Source organism: Hesperophylax consimilis, chromosome 12 (genome assembly GCF_061612785.1).
Source record: "Hesperophylax consimilis isolate HC1 chromosome 12, BYU_Hcon_1.0, whole genome shotgun sequence".
Classification (NCBI taxonomy): Eukaryota; Metazoa; Arthropoda; class Insecta; order Trichoptera; family Limnephilidae; genus Hesperophylax; species Hesperophylax consimilis.
This window is the reverse complement of record NC_142847.1, coordinates 17,842,629-17,861,458: the sequence shown is the minus strand read 5'-3', so window position 1 is coordinate 17,861,458 and position 18,830 is coordinate 17,842,629. Positions and strand designations below refer to the sequence as shown.

Here is an 18,830-nt window from a genome sequence, read left to right as displayed (position 1 = left end):
GCAGTGAACATGCATATTCGGTTTCCACAATGTGTTTCTTATCCAACCTGGATGTTATGGAAGCTTGTGTATGAAATGAATCATATCTCCTGTGAGTGAAACCAACCATCAACATATTTGAAGAACATCAAAGGGGTAGTCGGATTCCTTCCTTACTCCATGTTCACCATCTCCAACCATAGTTGTGTCAACTTCCAAGTTCACAATTAATTTTTTCAGTCCACTTTTGATTCGTTATTGCGATTACAATTACAATTTGAGACTTTACTCATTAACATATTGAAAAAGAGACCCAGATCCATCATTTTTATAACTACAAAAAACGATTTCCGGAAATTGAAATTTGCAACAAAGGGTTACTGGATACCCGTTTATACCTTTGATGCATTTAAGTTCTGCACTCAAACCCAACGTCAAATAAATCTGCACCAATATAGCATAAGTCATGGTGTCCTATCAGGTGTCTCGCGGCTATATAAGCTATGTCACAATATCAATATCATAAACCGCTTTCCGCACTTCTGAGCCAGTGTCGGTGTTCTCATTGTCGCGGCAGGCGATAATCAGTTTAGCTCTCGTCTACTCACTATTCGCTGCTGGTGGATTAGCCCTCTTTATGCTAAACGTGCGCATTGATATCTTTTACTCAGTCGAGAGCGGGTGCTCTCGCTAAAACGTCTAACTGTTATTCCTTCTGTGATATTAATACTATTTATTTTAAATTCAGTGAATTGTTCCTAGTTATTGATAGATAAAGTTATACATTATGGAAGACGAGGTAAGAGAATTTGTTTTATCATTTTATTTACAGTTTTATTACCCCTGTAAAACAATTTGTGTCGTGAAGTTTTATCGCCTAATCCTGTGAGATATGATTGATTAAAATTTGTTTTACTAAAAAAAGTTTTTTCTACTTTTAAACAACTGCTAAACGAACGTTTTTAATGCATAAATTCTTATTAGTCAGTTGTGTAAAATTTTAAATGCGTTTATTAGTAAGGCTGTAAATGTATTGTATTTTCTGTAATTTTTGTAGTGTAATTTAATCATTGCATTTATAATGCATAATCGAAGGGTTTTTATCTGAAATTAACAATGCTTAATTTACCTAGAATGCATAAATATCGATATTAATATTTATTATATCGCTGAGACTCTTAAATTAAACATTACATCAACTTGTAAGTTGATTTTTTTATTGCGCAAAACATTTAATGTATCTTTTACCATCTCCCACCACAATAAATAGTTATTTCTTGTAGTAATTATGTTGAAACCAAGTGCTATTTATATATTTTTGCGTACTAAACGTGCAGCGGAATTCGACAAGTTTATGGAGGTTTTTTATAATTATCTGATGTACGAAATTTATAATTTATACTTTTTAATAAATAGAAAGCTTCTGTTCTGTTTTGCAACCATTAAATACCGACCTTTATTTTAAACAAGAACGTTATAAAATTCGTTGGAAAGTCGGATTACGATAACAACATGTAATTATCTACCTTCTCTATTCGTAAATAATTACTTTTCAACAAGAAAAAGCAAGCGTTACGGCTCATCAGTTCCAGCGATCATGTTGCCAAAACAATACTAGGTGGCCTTTCTGAAAACATTCCCAACAGTCATTGTGCAAATTCATAACAAGGCTGCATTGCACTGAGAGGCTTTATTACAGCGCTGCATTCCGCATACCACACCACTATTTACTATATACACTATTGTTTTCAACTTTAACAAATTAGTTGTCAACTTCTACTAGTTTACCCAAAAAAAAAAGGTATTTTCAGTTTTAAATTACACGTAAAAGTAAGCCATATTAAATAATATTTGATAGGTAGGTAATTTAATATAGATAACCCTCTTTGTAGGTATCTACAATAACTTGTCTAGATTCGAAGATATTTCTTTTGAAGTGATAAATTTCAACAAAACATTAATCGGATCCGATTTTTGGCAGTTGTCAGCCATGACAATTGATTCTGTAACGCTGTACGAAACGCTGGCTAAAGAAATGGAAAGCGCAACTCGAATTAATATTAATAGTGGTATAAACAAAGATCATCATTTTTATTTATTCTCCAATTCCGTTAGGCTTCCCGAATAATTTTTCATGGTTGAAACTGTAGGCTGCTGTTTCGATACGGTTTCATATAGTCAAACCGTGTTTTATTTTAGTCATTGGTTAAAACATTTAATATTTGAACCATTTCAAATTAAGAAAGATTTTTTTTTGTAAAAATTGTTTTTAGTTCAAAGAAGCATAGTACATTGATTTTTGACCCCTCTGTGTAATTTTTTTCGGTTGTGGAACAATTTTGGTGGCATTTACCGAAACAGCTGCACTTTTATTATAATATTGCTTTTTAATACCCGGGATATGAAGTTTTATTTTAAATCTGAAAAAAAAATCTTTATTTACATTTGAACAGCATATATTATTTTAATGCCCACATACGGGGTGTTACGAAACCTAACCTTAACCAGTGATCCTGGCATTATTTTGAGTAAAAAATTTAAATGGCATTTGTATCTATGGTGTCATTTTTTATATTCAAAAAAATCCCAAATAAACCAAAATATTCTTTCTCACGTCATGTCGTCACCTGGTCACTCATTCTTGGGCCCCGCATTCCCAATTTCTAACGATTTATAATAAGTTTCTCTTTAACTTTAAGTTTAAAGTAATAAAAAAGAAAAAAACTTTAGAAGATAATATATAATACTTCTTATTTAGTATTAATTTGTACCCTGATGATGCTTAAGTAAAGCGAAACCGGTCGGTTCTTAAATTAATAAATATCGTGGTTTTTTAAAACCACGATTTTAACAAAAAAGTATTTTATTTTATTAAATATGTCAAACCACAAAGTGATTGCTTTCTACAATAATATTGCTTTCTACAATAATATGATAATATATATATTTGTTATGCCGACATGTTAATATTTGAAGTTCCCTACATAGAAATAAATCGCAAAGTAAGCTCAGAAATTTATTAAAAACACGTTTTGTTCTGTTATTTAATATGTTATAAATGAAATGAAAAATTCACAGTGTATCTTTAAATGCAACTAAAGTATTTAAACGCAAGCTTGTCGAGAGATTTTTGCTCTATTTCAAACGAGTCGTTAAATTATTTAATATTTTCACAATTTTCGCTTAATTGTTATAGTTTTTTTTAATATTAGCGCGCTCCCTCTTGCATAAACATTTACATTTCTCCCTTTAAAACCATCTTTGAACTCCTACTACGGGGCCTTAACACTCTGTATATATTTATCTACCTATATGTATTGTTCATATATGTCATTAATTACTTGGTGTATATATTCGTGACATGATATCATAGCGTTAACATATGCGTTGAGGAAAACCGAGTTAAATAAAAGATACAAGTATTAGGTACATCCTACGAGCTTCCGGACACCGTGTAGATACTTATATATCGCTAAATTAATTCTTCACAATTAATGTCTAAATTGATTATTTTTTGTACGTGAATACCATGCAAGAGTCCCAACCGTTTAGAGCCATTGGGACTATGCCATCCTCTATTGGGGAACGTTGTGAGGCTCAAGAGGGTGCCGGATAATTATCTGGATAGTTAGATCTGGTCACCAACACGGCTAAGACCATTTATGTTGCACGGAGAAAACTTAATGATATTAAATATTGCTAATTTATTAAAAATCTCTTCAAATTTTTTATATTCCCACTAACACGGGAACAGGTTTCCTAACAAACAGGACGTCGGAAAACGTTTTCATAAAAATTCAAATATTTAATTTAAATTCAAAAAAAATATTTACTGCACAAAAATACAGAGTATAAAGGGTATAGCTTATAGGTTACACCCTATTTCTTCCAGCTAACCCAACAAATACGAATTATATGACGTAACCAAACAATTACATGTTAAAAAATGTATATAAATAATAAATAAAAAACAGAGGTATTTAATTTATGTAAGGTATTCATTTAAGGTGTAGTGACATTTGTTTAAAAGAAATGTTTTTAGTGATGATTTAAATTTAAGTATGTCGGTTATTTGTTTGATGCTACGTGGAAAGTTGTTATATACTTTGATGGCCATGTAGTGTGGTCCTTTTTGAAATATAGTTTTGTTTGCTTTTGGGAATAATAAGTTTTCTGTGAACCTTGTAGCGTGTTTATGTGTTGATTTTTTTGTGGAACTTTTCTGGAGATGATCGAACTAACAGGCATAACTCCATTATATATATGTCCGTCACTGTCAGAAGTTTGAGATTTTTTAAATTGGTCTACATGAATCCCGGTGATCAGAGTTGGTAACTTTTCGTTCTTTTTTAGGCAGTTCTTTTTTAATTTATTTATTTTATATTATTAAATATAAATTACAAACAATACAGAACAAAATGAACCTTTGTCTATCCAACTGGGAAGGATTCCCGTTTCAGGACAGCCAAATTGTGTATTTAGTACATAATATTCTTACAATGGAATAGCGATGCTGTCAAAACACATTTTGTGAACATTGTTGTTTGCATTCGAAGTGACAGGATGGTTTTTTTTATCCTTGAAAGAATCGCAAAGATGTAATTTATTACTAGGGTCAATTTGGATTACATTAGTAATTACATTCAGAACAGATGAATGGTTTCTTTCGGGATATCGCAAGTCTGAGATTCTTTCCAGGGCATTTTGGAAAACATTTACAATTGTATAGTTAGAATTTCCACATTTATAAATCAGTATAAGACATATGAATCCTATAGTACTATATTTTCGATATATATTTATCAGGAAAAGCACAGCTGCATGAACACGTCTTCCGATATATTCTGAATGGAACAATATTTTATTAGGAAATGGATTGCAATCACGTTTTTAACAGGATTTCAATAAACCAGCCATATGGTCGTCATCAGGGCTATACTGAGATTAACTACCACTCTAGAAATAAGTGTCTATAACTTCTTAGCCCTGGAAAATGACGTACTTGTTCTCTCTGTCTTTTATATTTCTTGGAATTTCATTCGTTTCACAAGAGTGGTGATCTGATTGTCTTGCTTTTATTCTAAATTAAAACTTAGAAATCGCGTTACAAAATCGCGTAAAACGTAATAAAAACTTCTTAGTTGCAAGTAGGTACACATTTATAGCGCAAATCAGTTTTATTACTCAATCGATTTTTAATACTATGGATAATTGTGATATATTTAATTACTAAACAAACTGGAAAATTATTCACGTTTGTAAATAATGTACAACAGCTAATAACTAGTTTCAGCTGGTTTTTACCGTAGATCATGAATCATGATGGTGTGAAAACCATAAGGAAATTATTGTGTATGGTAAATATGCCCGTATATTACTCATAATGTTACTAATTATTGTAAATATTACGTAAAGGCGTGAAAAATAAAGTACTTATCTAGATAATAATTTTACTAATCTAAAAACATAATTTCTCAAGAAGATGATTTTTCGTTTTATGGGTCTTATTGAATTCGGTATTCATTATAATATTTTTATTTATTTATAAAATACGTGGTATTTAATTGACATTTACAAGACATTGACACTTTGAATCATCATACTAGGCAACTACCTGTTTCATGGTGAACAACATTATAGTTATTAAAGATTTAGGGTATTGCTAATAAACGTGTTTCAATCCCTACGCAACTGATATCCTGATGTTGAGGTTATTTCTCAGCTGCACAACATATAAAACACGCCCATTAGTAAGGTGGTAAAAGTATAAACATTATGAATAGATGTAGATTTGAATTAACGTTATAATTTTTTTATAGAAAACGTCTTAGTTCAAAACTACAGGGGTAAAATATTATTTACAAAATAAAATTAAAAATAAAAATTTATTTTTTCCTATTTTTGGAAATCAATGGCCAAAAAATTATTATTTAAATACAAACTCAATTTAACGTAATTTGCTCGAGAAGAGCCTAATGAATCCCCTATTTGGCAGTGGTAGTTCGTCCAATGAAGCAGGGGAGGCTGTGCCTCCATAAAAAATAGAGGAGAAAAGTGGAAAAGACCCACGTGTACATCCATCCATTCAAAATATAATAAAACTTCAATTTAAATATAAGGTACCAATTTGTATATAGTATACCAGCCTTAAAGTTACTTCAATTTGAATATTAGGTTACCAATTTATATATTGTATACCAACATTAAAGTTACGTAAATAAAAAAAAAATAGGTACCAATTTTTATATTGTATACCAGCCTTAAAGTTACTTCAATTTGAATATTAGGTACTAATTAATATATCTTACACCAGCCTTAAAGTTACTTCAATTTAAATATTAGATACCAATGTATATATTGTATACCAGCCATAAGGTTACTTCAATTTAAATATTATCTACTAATTAATATATTTTATACCAGTCTTAAAGTTGCTTATTATATTTTGACGTAGGAAATATTTTGCATTGTTTTTTTAGGTAAAGTAAGGTAATAATAATACATAATACCTTTTTAAAAATGTTCGTAATTCCCATTTTTCAACCCCACAAACCGCCACTGCAATTTGGGGATGTTGTGAGGCTAAATCGTTGGGGTAGGGGAAGGAGATGGGAAAGATGGGGGTTGGGAATCGGGAAGTACCTGGATATTCACATCTAGTCACCAAGAAAGCAAATTACGACCTGCTGCGATTTTCTTATAACCGAAATGTTTTAGGTTTATTTGGTGTGACATAAACCAACTAGCACCAGGTTTTTGAGATTCGAAACATTTGTCAACTTATAAAAAAAGTGCAGCAGAAACGAGTACCTACCTAAACACTGAATCAACACAATGATTGAAATAAAATCAATATAATTCACGTCTTATTTGCGTAGGTGCATTCAACTGGAAAAAATTTCTTATTCAACACTTGTTAGAAATATACTACCTACATTATAAGTACCTAATTAGTGTTTTATTCAACCTTATCGGTCATTCCATAAAACAAATTGATCTGGTCTAGACTGAGGCGGTGTGTTTGTTTTTTTAATCAATATAAAAATTATCGGATATTTATCATTTTATTTTAATTTGTAATAATCAAGCCTTAATTTTCAAGTAGATGATTGCATTGCATTTAATTTGCACATTAAGTAAACTTTGATCAGATTCAGTGGCGTAGCAATGTGGAAATTTTGTGTAACCCCCTGGGAAAGTAGCTCTCGAAGGGGTCATATTTTGGAAATTAGCAAATTAACAAAAAGAAAAAAATAATTTCTAAAACCTGATCGGAATGGAAGTGATCTTCTTTGCATGTTGTGTTTTCAATATCTCCACACGCTTGTAGGTATCTATATTTCGATATAGTATTATGTAAATTAAAATTAACCGCTCCTTTTTAATTCGTTCATCTTGTCCGATTAAATCACAAAACTGAAGTTAAATGTCAGCCTAAATGTAGGGAAGTACCTATTTTTGACGCCCCGTTTTCTATGTTTTCGATAAGGACTCATTATGCAAAACCCCAATTATAATTCAAGGTTCAAAACGTAGATTTTGTATTTAATTTAAGAACAATTATTATTGTACCATTAAAGGAAACGTTATTTTCTTTCTTCATTTCTTCAGATTTAAAGCCTGTAAAGATTGACGAATAGGTAAGGTTTGTAGCGTAATTTACCCATAGTTTAATGTTTGTAATTATTTATTTATATATACGCCTAAAAAGGCTTTTACATAAAAGTTATACATGATGCAGTGTACATAGGAGAATATCTGTATTATACAGGAGATACTGACAGTAAATAGATGTAATCCAAGTAGGTACAAAATACACAATTGTAAAATTGTGATTACAAGTATAATGAGAAAATATTAAGAAATAATAATGAATAAAAACTAAATATGAAGCAATATTAGTAAAACGTAAACATAAACACTACATAACATATAAGACAAAACATTAAAACTAATTTACCAACGCTAATCTAATTTGTAGGATTCGACAAAGTGTTGGTATAGATTATGCTTAATTCTATAAATGGAGTCAATAAATAAATCAATAGCACCCCCATACTTGTTGCCCAGATCATGCATGCTATTGGTCAGTGAGTGTCTCTGATAGTTGGTCGTGTATGTATTCCAGAAGAATGTTATATTTTGTCTTGTATTCCTAGTCGGCACACGGAATTTATACATGGACTATCAATTAAGTTGTTAATGACTCTGTGTAACACAACCAGGTCTGAAATAATTCTCCTATCAGACAGTGACAATTATGCTTTGTACAGCGCCCTTGACGTGAAATTCCCAAAAACATCGTATTAATAAAGAAAAAAATAGAGATTTCGATGTTACGTAAAGATCACGGATATATATATGAATAAATCGCTTATAATTATAATAAATATACGACATAAATCCTCTGTTATCTCAACGTTGATTAATTCTTGTTCTCTGTCAATGAGTAAATTTGCGACCATCGACAGATTACGCAGACGTATCGTAAATATTCAGGATTTATTAAAGCTTAGCAGTTTTCCATTCAAACTGGATTTTATCGATATCATACATAGCTCATTAAAATTAATACCCATTATATGAATTCCGATCATTATCTTGGAATGCCGATAATTATCTGATAGCAGTTATTGGGGTGTCTGTTAATGTTTATCTGTATACTTCTTCAAATATGAAATATCACCCATAAAGAACCCATCGAGTTTCGATAAATCGCGCAATGCCAAAGAACACTCACTTATGAATCTATATAAGTATTGGTGATTTCCTTGCGAAGCATCACTGAGAAACACTATTTTGTCTTCCGAAAATTTGTCATTTAGGGGTCATAATACCTACTTTTATTGGACAATAAAAACAATTAAAGTAGGTGTTATGTACGTTGTTCGAATTTGAATATGTACTTTTTCGAAAAGTTTTTACAGTTATTTGTAAATTTTTACAGTGAGTTCTTTTCTTGAAATTTTTGTTGTTATTTTCATGTAATTTTAGGAATTACTAAGTTTGTGAAATATGCTTAATGCAAGCAACGCATCTGTGAGAGTGCTGTGTTCATGCAAGCTCTACCCTGGCTGAGATATTAAAACAGTATAAGGGTGCGTATAAACAGGACAAAATTTTCGCGAGCCGAGCCACAAACTACAGGAAAGGAACAAAGCAATCGCAAGCAGCGTTTCGCGATGTTTGCGGTTGCTTCCTTCCTTTACCATAATTTGCGGAAATTAATATTCGTCAAGTCTATTTATTCAGTCTAGTAGAGATGTAACGTATTTTCGCATTCGCATTAAGATTTTGGATTTATTTGCAATTAGAGTCGTCTGAAAGGGTCATTGTATCATTGATAGCCTAATTTGTGTGGAAAACCATCATTGCTTACGCAGTTTAGTGCCGTTGGCAGTTGGCTATGCGGGATAAATTAACGGATATGATTATACGAGTGTGCATTTTTTTATGCGAATATGATCAGTGGTACGATTTAAAAATAACCGGTTCCATAGGTAATTCCAAGCTAAAATAATAAAAACAAATTGACGAGTCAAAAACGATATTATATAGGGTGTCCGAGGGTAAATTGCACAAACTTCGGGAGGTGATTCTACATGATGGTAGAAGTAAAAAAGATGACTTAACTTTATTTTTAAAATTCCATTGTTTTTTCACCGTAGAATCACCTCCAAAAGAATGCACATTACCCCCGGACACTTTGTATAATTTTTGTATTTTTTTTAAGAAAAAATCTTCTCAAATTTCAATAGCATTACAATTAGGTAAGAACGAAATGTTCTACAGTATTTACTTGTCAAAAGATTTATTGTTTTAAAAATTAAAAAAGCCCGGTTACAGCGCAAAGCAAAAATTCCGCGAATTGGATTTAGCCATACAAAAATGGTTTTTCCTCGTTTTTTAGAATATTTACCGAACGTATGAATAAAAACTCATTTTTTACAGTTAAAAAAAAGAGTTAATTGTTTTGTTCCAACATTGATGTTTTCAACTCAAATCAAGCAAAAAATAGTTAATAGCAAAAAACGTGCCTCCGTGACCCAGTGACTGGGTATTTGGATGACGAATTTGTTTTATCCAGTGTTATTTTTAGTGAACTAGAACCGAAAACCTGTTTCCTGGTCCCTCGTGTCACTCGTGCAGGAACTATAAATAAGTATCCAATACTAGGATTCAAACTCTCATACCTACTTACTCATAAAACTACGTTGGTAAATTAAATTATCATAGCAATTAGGTAGGTAGGTGCTTTAAACTTTTTTTACTTCGCGGCATCACTATACCGTAGGTAGCTACCGAATCTACGGAAATAATTTATCTATGCATAGTTAACTTGTCATAATTTCTAGGTCGCTTATAAAGTGGACATTTTCTGAGTAGGAAAGACCTGCGCAATGCCGGCGGAAACGCCTTGGTAAAAACTGTAATTTTAAAGGAATTAACCGCCAGCTGTCAAAGATAATATTTATTGATGACATGAACGGTGCACATGCACCAATAATGTATATGCATACCTTCATACCAATGTTTAATGTGAGTGCACAAATCCTAACTGCTTCCAACCGTCTGGAGCTAGTGAGACTATGGTATCCCTAATTGGGGTATGTTGTGAGGCTGGAGGTATTGGAGAGGGGAAGGAGATGGGGTAGATGGTGGTGGGGAAGTACCTGCCTATTCAGACCTTGTCACCAAACACGGCTAAAGCCATTTCAAGCAATGTTTCAATTACTATAATTAATTGATTACTGTATAATAATGACTAGCCATTTATTAAATAAAGATACGAAATTTTAAAATTGGGAATTCATATGTCATACGGCATATATTCTGGTCTAGTAATGTGTAATTTCTATCACCTAAGAAATTCTAAAAATATAGTACTATAGAATTAATAAGTCTTATACTGATTTATAAATGTGGAAATTGTAACTATACAATTGTAAATGTTCTCCAAAATGCCCTGTAAAGAATCTCAGACTTGTGATGTCCCGAAAGAAACCATTCATCTGTTCTGAATGCAATTACTAATGTTATCCAAATTGACCCTGGTAATAAATGACATCTTTGCGATTCTTTCAAGGATAAAGAAACCATCCTGTCACTTTGAATGCAATCAACAATGTTCTCAAAATTTGTTTTGATTGCATCGCCATTCCATTGTAAGAATATTATGTACTAAATACACAATTTGGCTGTCCTGAAACGGGAATCCTTCCCAGTTGGACAGACAAAGGTTAATTTTGTTTTGTATTATTTGTAATTTATATCAGATATATCTATATAAACTAAATAAAAAATAAAATAAATAAATAAATTCTGAATGGTGGTCTTACACCCGGGAAATACTGAGAATATCTTCACTCTGGAACGTGCCACAAGAATTATTATTGATTATTATCATCTCAAGATTATTGAGTACGGAATCATATTAACTCCTTGTACATGGGCGTCGTTTCGACCCGTTCTTATGCTGCCGACACCAACTGTAAACATGTGTTTCGTTTTTATCTGAAGAGTTTCATGCTGGTGCACGAATTGTTTAAAAAATTAACAACAATATATAATATGTAAATTATTAGTCATATAATAAATCTCATTCTTACCAACTACACAAATAATTACATATTCTATGGACGTAATAACAAAAAAGATTATGTAATAAGGATAATGACATATATAATATATATTGCATATGTATTGTAGTATTTCCCCTTCAATGAGATCTCTTAGGATTTACCTGATGTGTGTATCGATACAAGTGTCAGGTGTCAGGCCTCAATTGGTTCGGGACACAAGCTAGACAAGTCAAACAAGTATCAAGCAATAGTTAAACACTAATGGAAATGTACGAATATAATATTAATAATAGTTCTGTGAACTTGAGTACAAATAATAATGTTTCTAATTTTATCTCATTTAATAAATCAAATCCGAAATTTCCTCTGAAATCATAAGAATTTTACGTAGTACCTGTCTACTCGATAATTATAATTGATGAGACATTTTTTTTTTAAATATTTAAATAAGGAATTATTACAAAATTTGTCCAAAGAAACGTCACTATTAAATGACAATAATTCTATTTTCACACTTTCTTCAGGCAGGTAGGTACTATAATTGAAAAAAAATGCGAAAAAGAAATTCCAAAAAAACACTACAATTTCGCATTAGAAAAAATATATTTTACTGAATCTTTAAAACCCCCACCATCTTGAAACCGAAATTAACGTTCAATCAAATTTGCAGACAGACGAGATGAAAACAGTCGAATTAAAACAGGACTTCGCTTATATCAATCAATTATAGTATCGATTGATTTAATACGCTTTATTTTGCCCGTTTGGCGGCTAAGCGTGCGTTGTGTGGATTATCCGAACGAATTTAATGGGAAATTCCACTTCCATGAATTAAACTATATTGGTATTCAACAGGTAAAGCGTTTTTTACGTAATTGGGTAAGTTACTTCGTCAGCGTAATTTCTTCGAAATCTGGCTCTCTCAAAAGATGTTGTTTATAAATATAGTCGTGTAAGTAGATAAGATTTATTGAGGATAAACACTGTAGATACTTTTTTTAGGAAACTTATTTTATGTGTAAGGCCTCTCGGGGTTTATTGTCATTTTGGTATTGATTCCGAATGTCATATATAGGATTTTCCAATAAGAGATGTTATTTTGAATAGCCCGCTATTTCGGTTACTTTTGAAGCTATCATTTTTTGACATTTGACAAGTAGAAACTACGCCATTAATAAAAATGGAACGATACACACTTCAACAACGTATTGATATTATTAAAACTCACGTGAGTGAATCAAATGCAAATCATCTTGAGTGATGAGGCCCATTTCCACCTCGGTGACTTCGTTAACAAGCAAAATTGTCACATCTGGGGCTCGGAAAACCCAAGAGTTACTGTTGAAAAGCCTCTCTATCCGCAACGTGTGACTGTTTGGTGCGGTTTATGTTGCAGCGGAGTCATTGGACCTTACTTTTTTCGAAAATGAGGCTGGAGCAACAGTTACGGTGAATGGATTGCGCTATCTGGTATTGATCTGGACAACGTTTAATTTCAACAAGACGGCGATACGTGCCACACAAGCAACGAACGAAACCATTGATCTTTTACGATTGAATATCAAAATAACACCTCTTATTGGAAAACCCTGTAGGTTCGAATCCGGGCGGATCTATATATAGTTATATAAACTTATGCCCTATGCGGGCAAAATTTGGCGGCCCGCTCCGAATTGCCAAGGCCCCGATAATACCTAACACCACAGACATAGGAATTAATAGACGAGAAGATAATGGCGAGGGGTAAAATCAACTGTTGAAGAACGAAGGGGGTTAAGCTGACTGTGATTCGTCAATAAATCAATCTGACAGTAAATAGGCATTTCGCATTATAATATCACCATTTAGTTCTTAAAAGTAAAATTTGCTTTTGAATGAATAGACATTTTTACATGGGAGCGCAAATTACTCGCCACGTTATGAACTAATTTGCGAAGTCCAAATTTGGCAAAGTAAATTTCTTCTGTTTGCAGAGTCGTAGTTAGTTTCAGAGTATTTAGTTAAGACACTTTTACAAATGTTTCATAATTTACTTACCCCAGTAAACAACGATGAGCACACTTGAGAATCGCTACATTGTGATGTGATAGTATATGTTTCTAAAACTGATCCATATAATACGGTGTGAATAAGCTTAAAATAAAGTAAAATAATGCTTACTTATGGAATGTAATACGACAATTGGGTTTATTCTCTTTTTCACATCTATTTTTACAAGTTTTCATATCACAAGTCAACATTTTGCCGTGTTATTTCGTAAAATGAACCGATGATGCCTCGACCATAGTTCGCACAAGAATGATGACGTCACGTTTTCAAATTTCACTTGAGACCATACGCGAGCCCAGCCGGCTCCAATGGAACCGGTATGGGGAGTGGGGATAATACGCTTTTAATCACTTAGGGCAGGTCTACTAATATTCATATGTCTATGCCTAACACCAACACAGTCAATGTTGCCAACTCAGCTCCTTTAGAGCTAGATTTAGCTCTAAATTGAGGCCGTCAGCTCTTCGGGAGACGACTGGCTTTATTTTGAAAATCAAGTTGGCAATACTGCTAACGGTCCAAACACATCGCCCGTTGAGATTTTTTTCATAAAAAACGTCCATGCACTAAAATACAAAGCATTCGAATTAAGCCGTCTTTGGTGACCAAATCTGAGCCAGGTAAATCTCTTTCCCTTCCCAGCATCTTCAGTCTCACAAGATACCCTCAATTGGGGATGCCGTAGTCCCACTTGCGAAGAATCACACTAAAAAATTCATATTAGTAATTAATTTAATTTCTGTGGTACCTGTGATGATAATGAATAATAATGGTTTGCATTCATTATATGAATATATCAATAAATGCATTATCAAATACACAAGGAAAACAAAATTTGATTTTGGCTTTCATTTCTCCATTATAATGCTACAAGTATAGTGGATAAACGCATTTTTTCAAAAATCATTATTTCTCGGATTTGCTGCTATCAATCTGCCACATTATTTCTCTATATTTTCATCACATCTTTATCAGAGATGCCGCACTATGAATAATGTACAGGTGTCCGGAGGTAAAGTACGCTATAAGTAAAAAAGAAAAATAACTTTTTTCGAAATTCCAATTATTATTTTCCCATAGAAAAAATATTTTTCTACAGAAGTATATTTATTTACCCATAAAACCTAAAACTACCTTAAAATGTTGGAATTTTGAAAAAAGTTTTTTTTAACTTTTTACTTCTAAAATCATGTTATAGAATCGCCCCCCGACGTTAGCGCACTTTACTCCCGGACACCCTGTATATTATGTCTACTAATAAAGCATGTTTAAAATATGTCAAGACTGTAAATACTATTATCAGTTTAATGATTTCCCCGTTAAACCTTTTATTACACACGCACAGATGATAAGTGATGAGTTTATTGCTATGATAAGTTAATAATAACACGGTGTCGAGAATCTCGTGGTATCACAGAATAAGCTATATTAACATGGCGAGATAGAAATTAATATAATGTTTTGTCAAAGGTTCAATAACATGGAAAATGTTATTTATAGCGATAGAGAAGAACGTTATGTTTTGTCTAAGGTTCAATAACATGGAAAATGTTATTTAGAGCGATAGAGAAGAACGTAATGTTTTGTCGAAGGTTCAATAACATGGAAAATGTTATTTGGAGCGATAGAGAAGAAAGTAATGCTTTGTCGAAGGTTCAATAACATGGAAAATTTTATTGAGAGCGATAGAAAAGAACGTAATGTTTTGTCGAAGGTTCAATAACATGGAAAATGTTATTTGAAGCGATAGAGAAGAAAGTAATGCTTTGTCGAAGGTTCAACAACATGGAAAATGTTATTTTGAGCGATAGAGAAGAACGTAATGTTTTGTCGAAGGTTCAATAGCATGGAAAATGTTATTGATTGAGCGATAGAGATGAACATAATATATTTTATACAGGTTCAACAACATGTAAAGTGTTATTGATACCCATTGAAAAGGTAGAAAATGATGAATTTATGGTTCAATTATATTGATAAAGCGAAAATATATATTTTATGTGGGTTTCGGAGGCGTGTGTCCATAGATCTAAACAAATTTTCAACCCAAAAGACGTAACTGATATCAGTCTAAAGTTAAAAGTGTTCCAAAGAAAAGCTTGATTGATATTGGGAATTAAGCCACGATAACCTAATCATATAAGTAGGCAGCTAGACAATGTTTTACATAACGCGTAATATTAATTAATTAGGTACCTACCTAATTACATTGCTTTGTGTGTTTGACAGAACGAGTAAGCACTCAGTTTTAATGGACCAACGCAAAGTACCTAGCTATCTAATCTTCTGCACACACTCGTGATCCGGGTTTTGATTTTTTTATGCTTTTCGTCAAAGATAACTATGTACGTACATTCTAAAGAGCCTTTTTAAACACCAGCTTCGTAATTTATTTTTGCAGGTACCAAAAAGATAATTTGACTGCAATCTTTAATAAAACTGCTCCAATCAGATGATAGATATGAATGACTCCAAGCTCACTCACAAACATGGGAGACACGTGCTTAAAATGATCCTTCGAAGTAAAATGATCCCACCATGACATAAAATGATAAAATCTGACGTTTTGGCTATTTATTTTTATAATATTCATAACATTATATGCAAGGAAGCTTTTGACTGTCCAACTAGGAAGGTTTCCCGTTTGAAAATAAGTATGTAAAAGCGAAGATACAACTAGGCGTTCGTGATAAATAATTATCAGATTACATTTTTTTGTAATATCTCGGAATCAGTCCTGCCTAGATCTAATAACCATTTTGTTATTTTTGGACCGAAGGATGACAATTCACACAGTTTCAGCTGTGAGGGGATTTTGATATATATTTTAGGACCGTGATATGATAATAGTTTTTGATAAGCCGCTCTGTTGCTAGTTGGAACGGTAAGATCATTTCTTCCCTTACTTCTGGTTTGATGTTTGTGTTCAGTAGGTACGTACATATAGATTTGGGGTGAAAAACTCGGCCTAAAAGCCCTAAAGTCATCATTGTTCAAGTGCACTGTGGCGTCGAGAGAAGAATAGTAAACAGCTCGACCTACTTAGGTACTTGCAAATTACTACCGAGAACTATCGTAAACAACGCAACCTACCCACGACAATACGTTGCAAGTCGGTCTGGCACAACACGCCAACTCGCTAGAAGGTTCTAGCCTGTCGCCTATTTGGCTACAAAATTTTGGCTACATAGACATTCAATTTGCATATCTCGATGAAAAGCGAGACTCAATTGCTTCCAGTTTTTTTTGTATTAACGTATTATTTGTTGTTATTAGTTGATTTTTGCAGCAGCAGTTATTTACTTATTCGAATAATTGTATTGATAATTTTAATGGTTTACTATAATATAAAGTTCATAAAAGTTAGGTTACCTATGTGAGATAGATTTCAAAAGTAACTTGGGATAAAATTACCATACCTTTCCGCTAGCACTCTACCCCAAGCGACACTTGTTAGTTATTATAACTTTTTAGTACCTAATAATTTATTAGTCTAACAATATTTTATAATATTACTTAGATAATTGTGGAGAAGTAGGAAATGTCAACGATTATGTCGAGTTTTATTTGGGTTCACTTTTACATTTTCTAAACAAGACTGTCACATGGCAACACTTAATTAAATAATCTCTATTTTTAGCAATCGCGCATTGAATTATATATGTTTGTTTTAGGATTGAGTGGCTTCTATAAAGGATTATGATAATTATTCATCTTGACTATAATGACCGTAATGCCAGAATCATAAAACATTTTGATACTTCGAGGAAACTGTATAAGTAGTTACCTAAACCTAATATGTGACATGACATAATAATATGGAAAAAAAATTAAAAATGCATCCACTTTTTGAATTTGACCGTTACCGTTTCAGGCTGGTCTGATGGAATTCCAACATGAATTGTTAGTATCAAAATCATGTAAATCTACCCCAACCATGGCTAGCCCTTCTGGTGATAACGTCGAAACCCTGATATAACATTTTAGACTGACAAGAATAAATTAACTAAAAGTGTGACAATAAACCTTGGGTTTTATCTAAGGAATTGCGGCATTCGAAGGTCACCAGGTAAAATATAATTTCAAAAAGATTACTTACAGCATTTTTCTGCTGTGGAAAATTAAAAAAGCAAACTATAGTTTTTTAATGAATACAGCATAACACTTTTCATCTGACCTTTGCAATTTTCCAGAACAATACGCTTTTTAACAACTGAAATTTGTGTATAAGAAAAATTTTGTAAGCTTTTCGAAAACATTTTGTAAACAAGACGCCGAAATAAGGATGTTTTCTCTCTAAGATGAAGTGTTTTGCTGTTAAAATGTCTAGTAAGTTTTTATAAAACTAACTAACTAACCATCACGCCGTTTCTCCGCAGGGTAGGCAGAGAGGACGGACACCAAACAACTCGGTCTTGGCACACACTCCTTGCCTCATTCACATTCATACATCGTCTCATACATACTCTTCTATTATTCTGACTCTTGACATGGCCCGACTCGAGTATCTGATTCACTTGATCGTGCCATGTCTTCCCCGGGCGTCCCCGACTTCTGCTACGGTATTAGGAATATGCAATATACATTATGCATTATATAAATCCTGATCCTGATCGACTGATTATTTCCACTTTTTATTTTATGTTACACCTCTCAAGAGTTCACCTGTTGTTGTAAAGACATTGAATTATAACGTTACCTGGTTGGGCAGGGTTGAGAGGCTGTAGGAAAAGATTTATTAATGCGGGTCTTAAAGAGATCCAGAATATACGAAGGAGAAAAAGGGGCTCCCCATTTTGTGACCATTTTAAACTGTAGATAATGAAAACTAAAATAAAAATACAACGGTAATGGAAATGCACAAATACTTCATTCTTAAATTTTGTATTAAATAGGTACAGTTTCTTTTCTTGAATGATTTTACACGAACCGTCAATTATTTTTATTTATTTTGAAACAAACAGCTTATACAATAATACAACACAAAGTTATTTATATATATTTTATTGTATGCTAAAGTTTTATCATGCCGTGAAACTAATAAGTAGTAGGCGAAGCTTAGTGCTAAATCAATATTTTGATTGATCTTTATAACGAATTGGTGTACATTATGAAAATCAAAAAAATATGGTTTAGATAAATTGATGGTTTTACTATCGTTTCGCTTGAGTAGAATACAAATAAAAAAATAATTACTCAATAAAAAATATAAATGTAAAC

At 32.4% G+C, this 18,830-nt stretch overlaps 1 protein-coding gene across 1 annotated transcript in view; it reads left to right on the top strand.

The window, feature by feature from the left end:
• The first annotated feature begins 547 nt into the window (after positions 1–547).
• LOC149419255 (sodium-dependent nutrient amino acid transporter 1-like) overlaps positions 548–18,830 on the top strand; it is a 45,076-nt gene continuing 26,793 nt past the window's right edge. Inside the window, exon 1 of the mRNA XM_089638174.1 lies at positions 548–778. Coding sequence (XP_089494300.1) covers positions 767–778 — 12 coding nt within the window. The 5' untranslated portion in view covers positions 548–766. The remainder of the gene's footprint in view (positions 779–18,830) is intronic.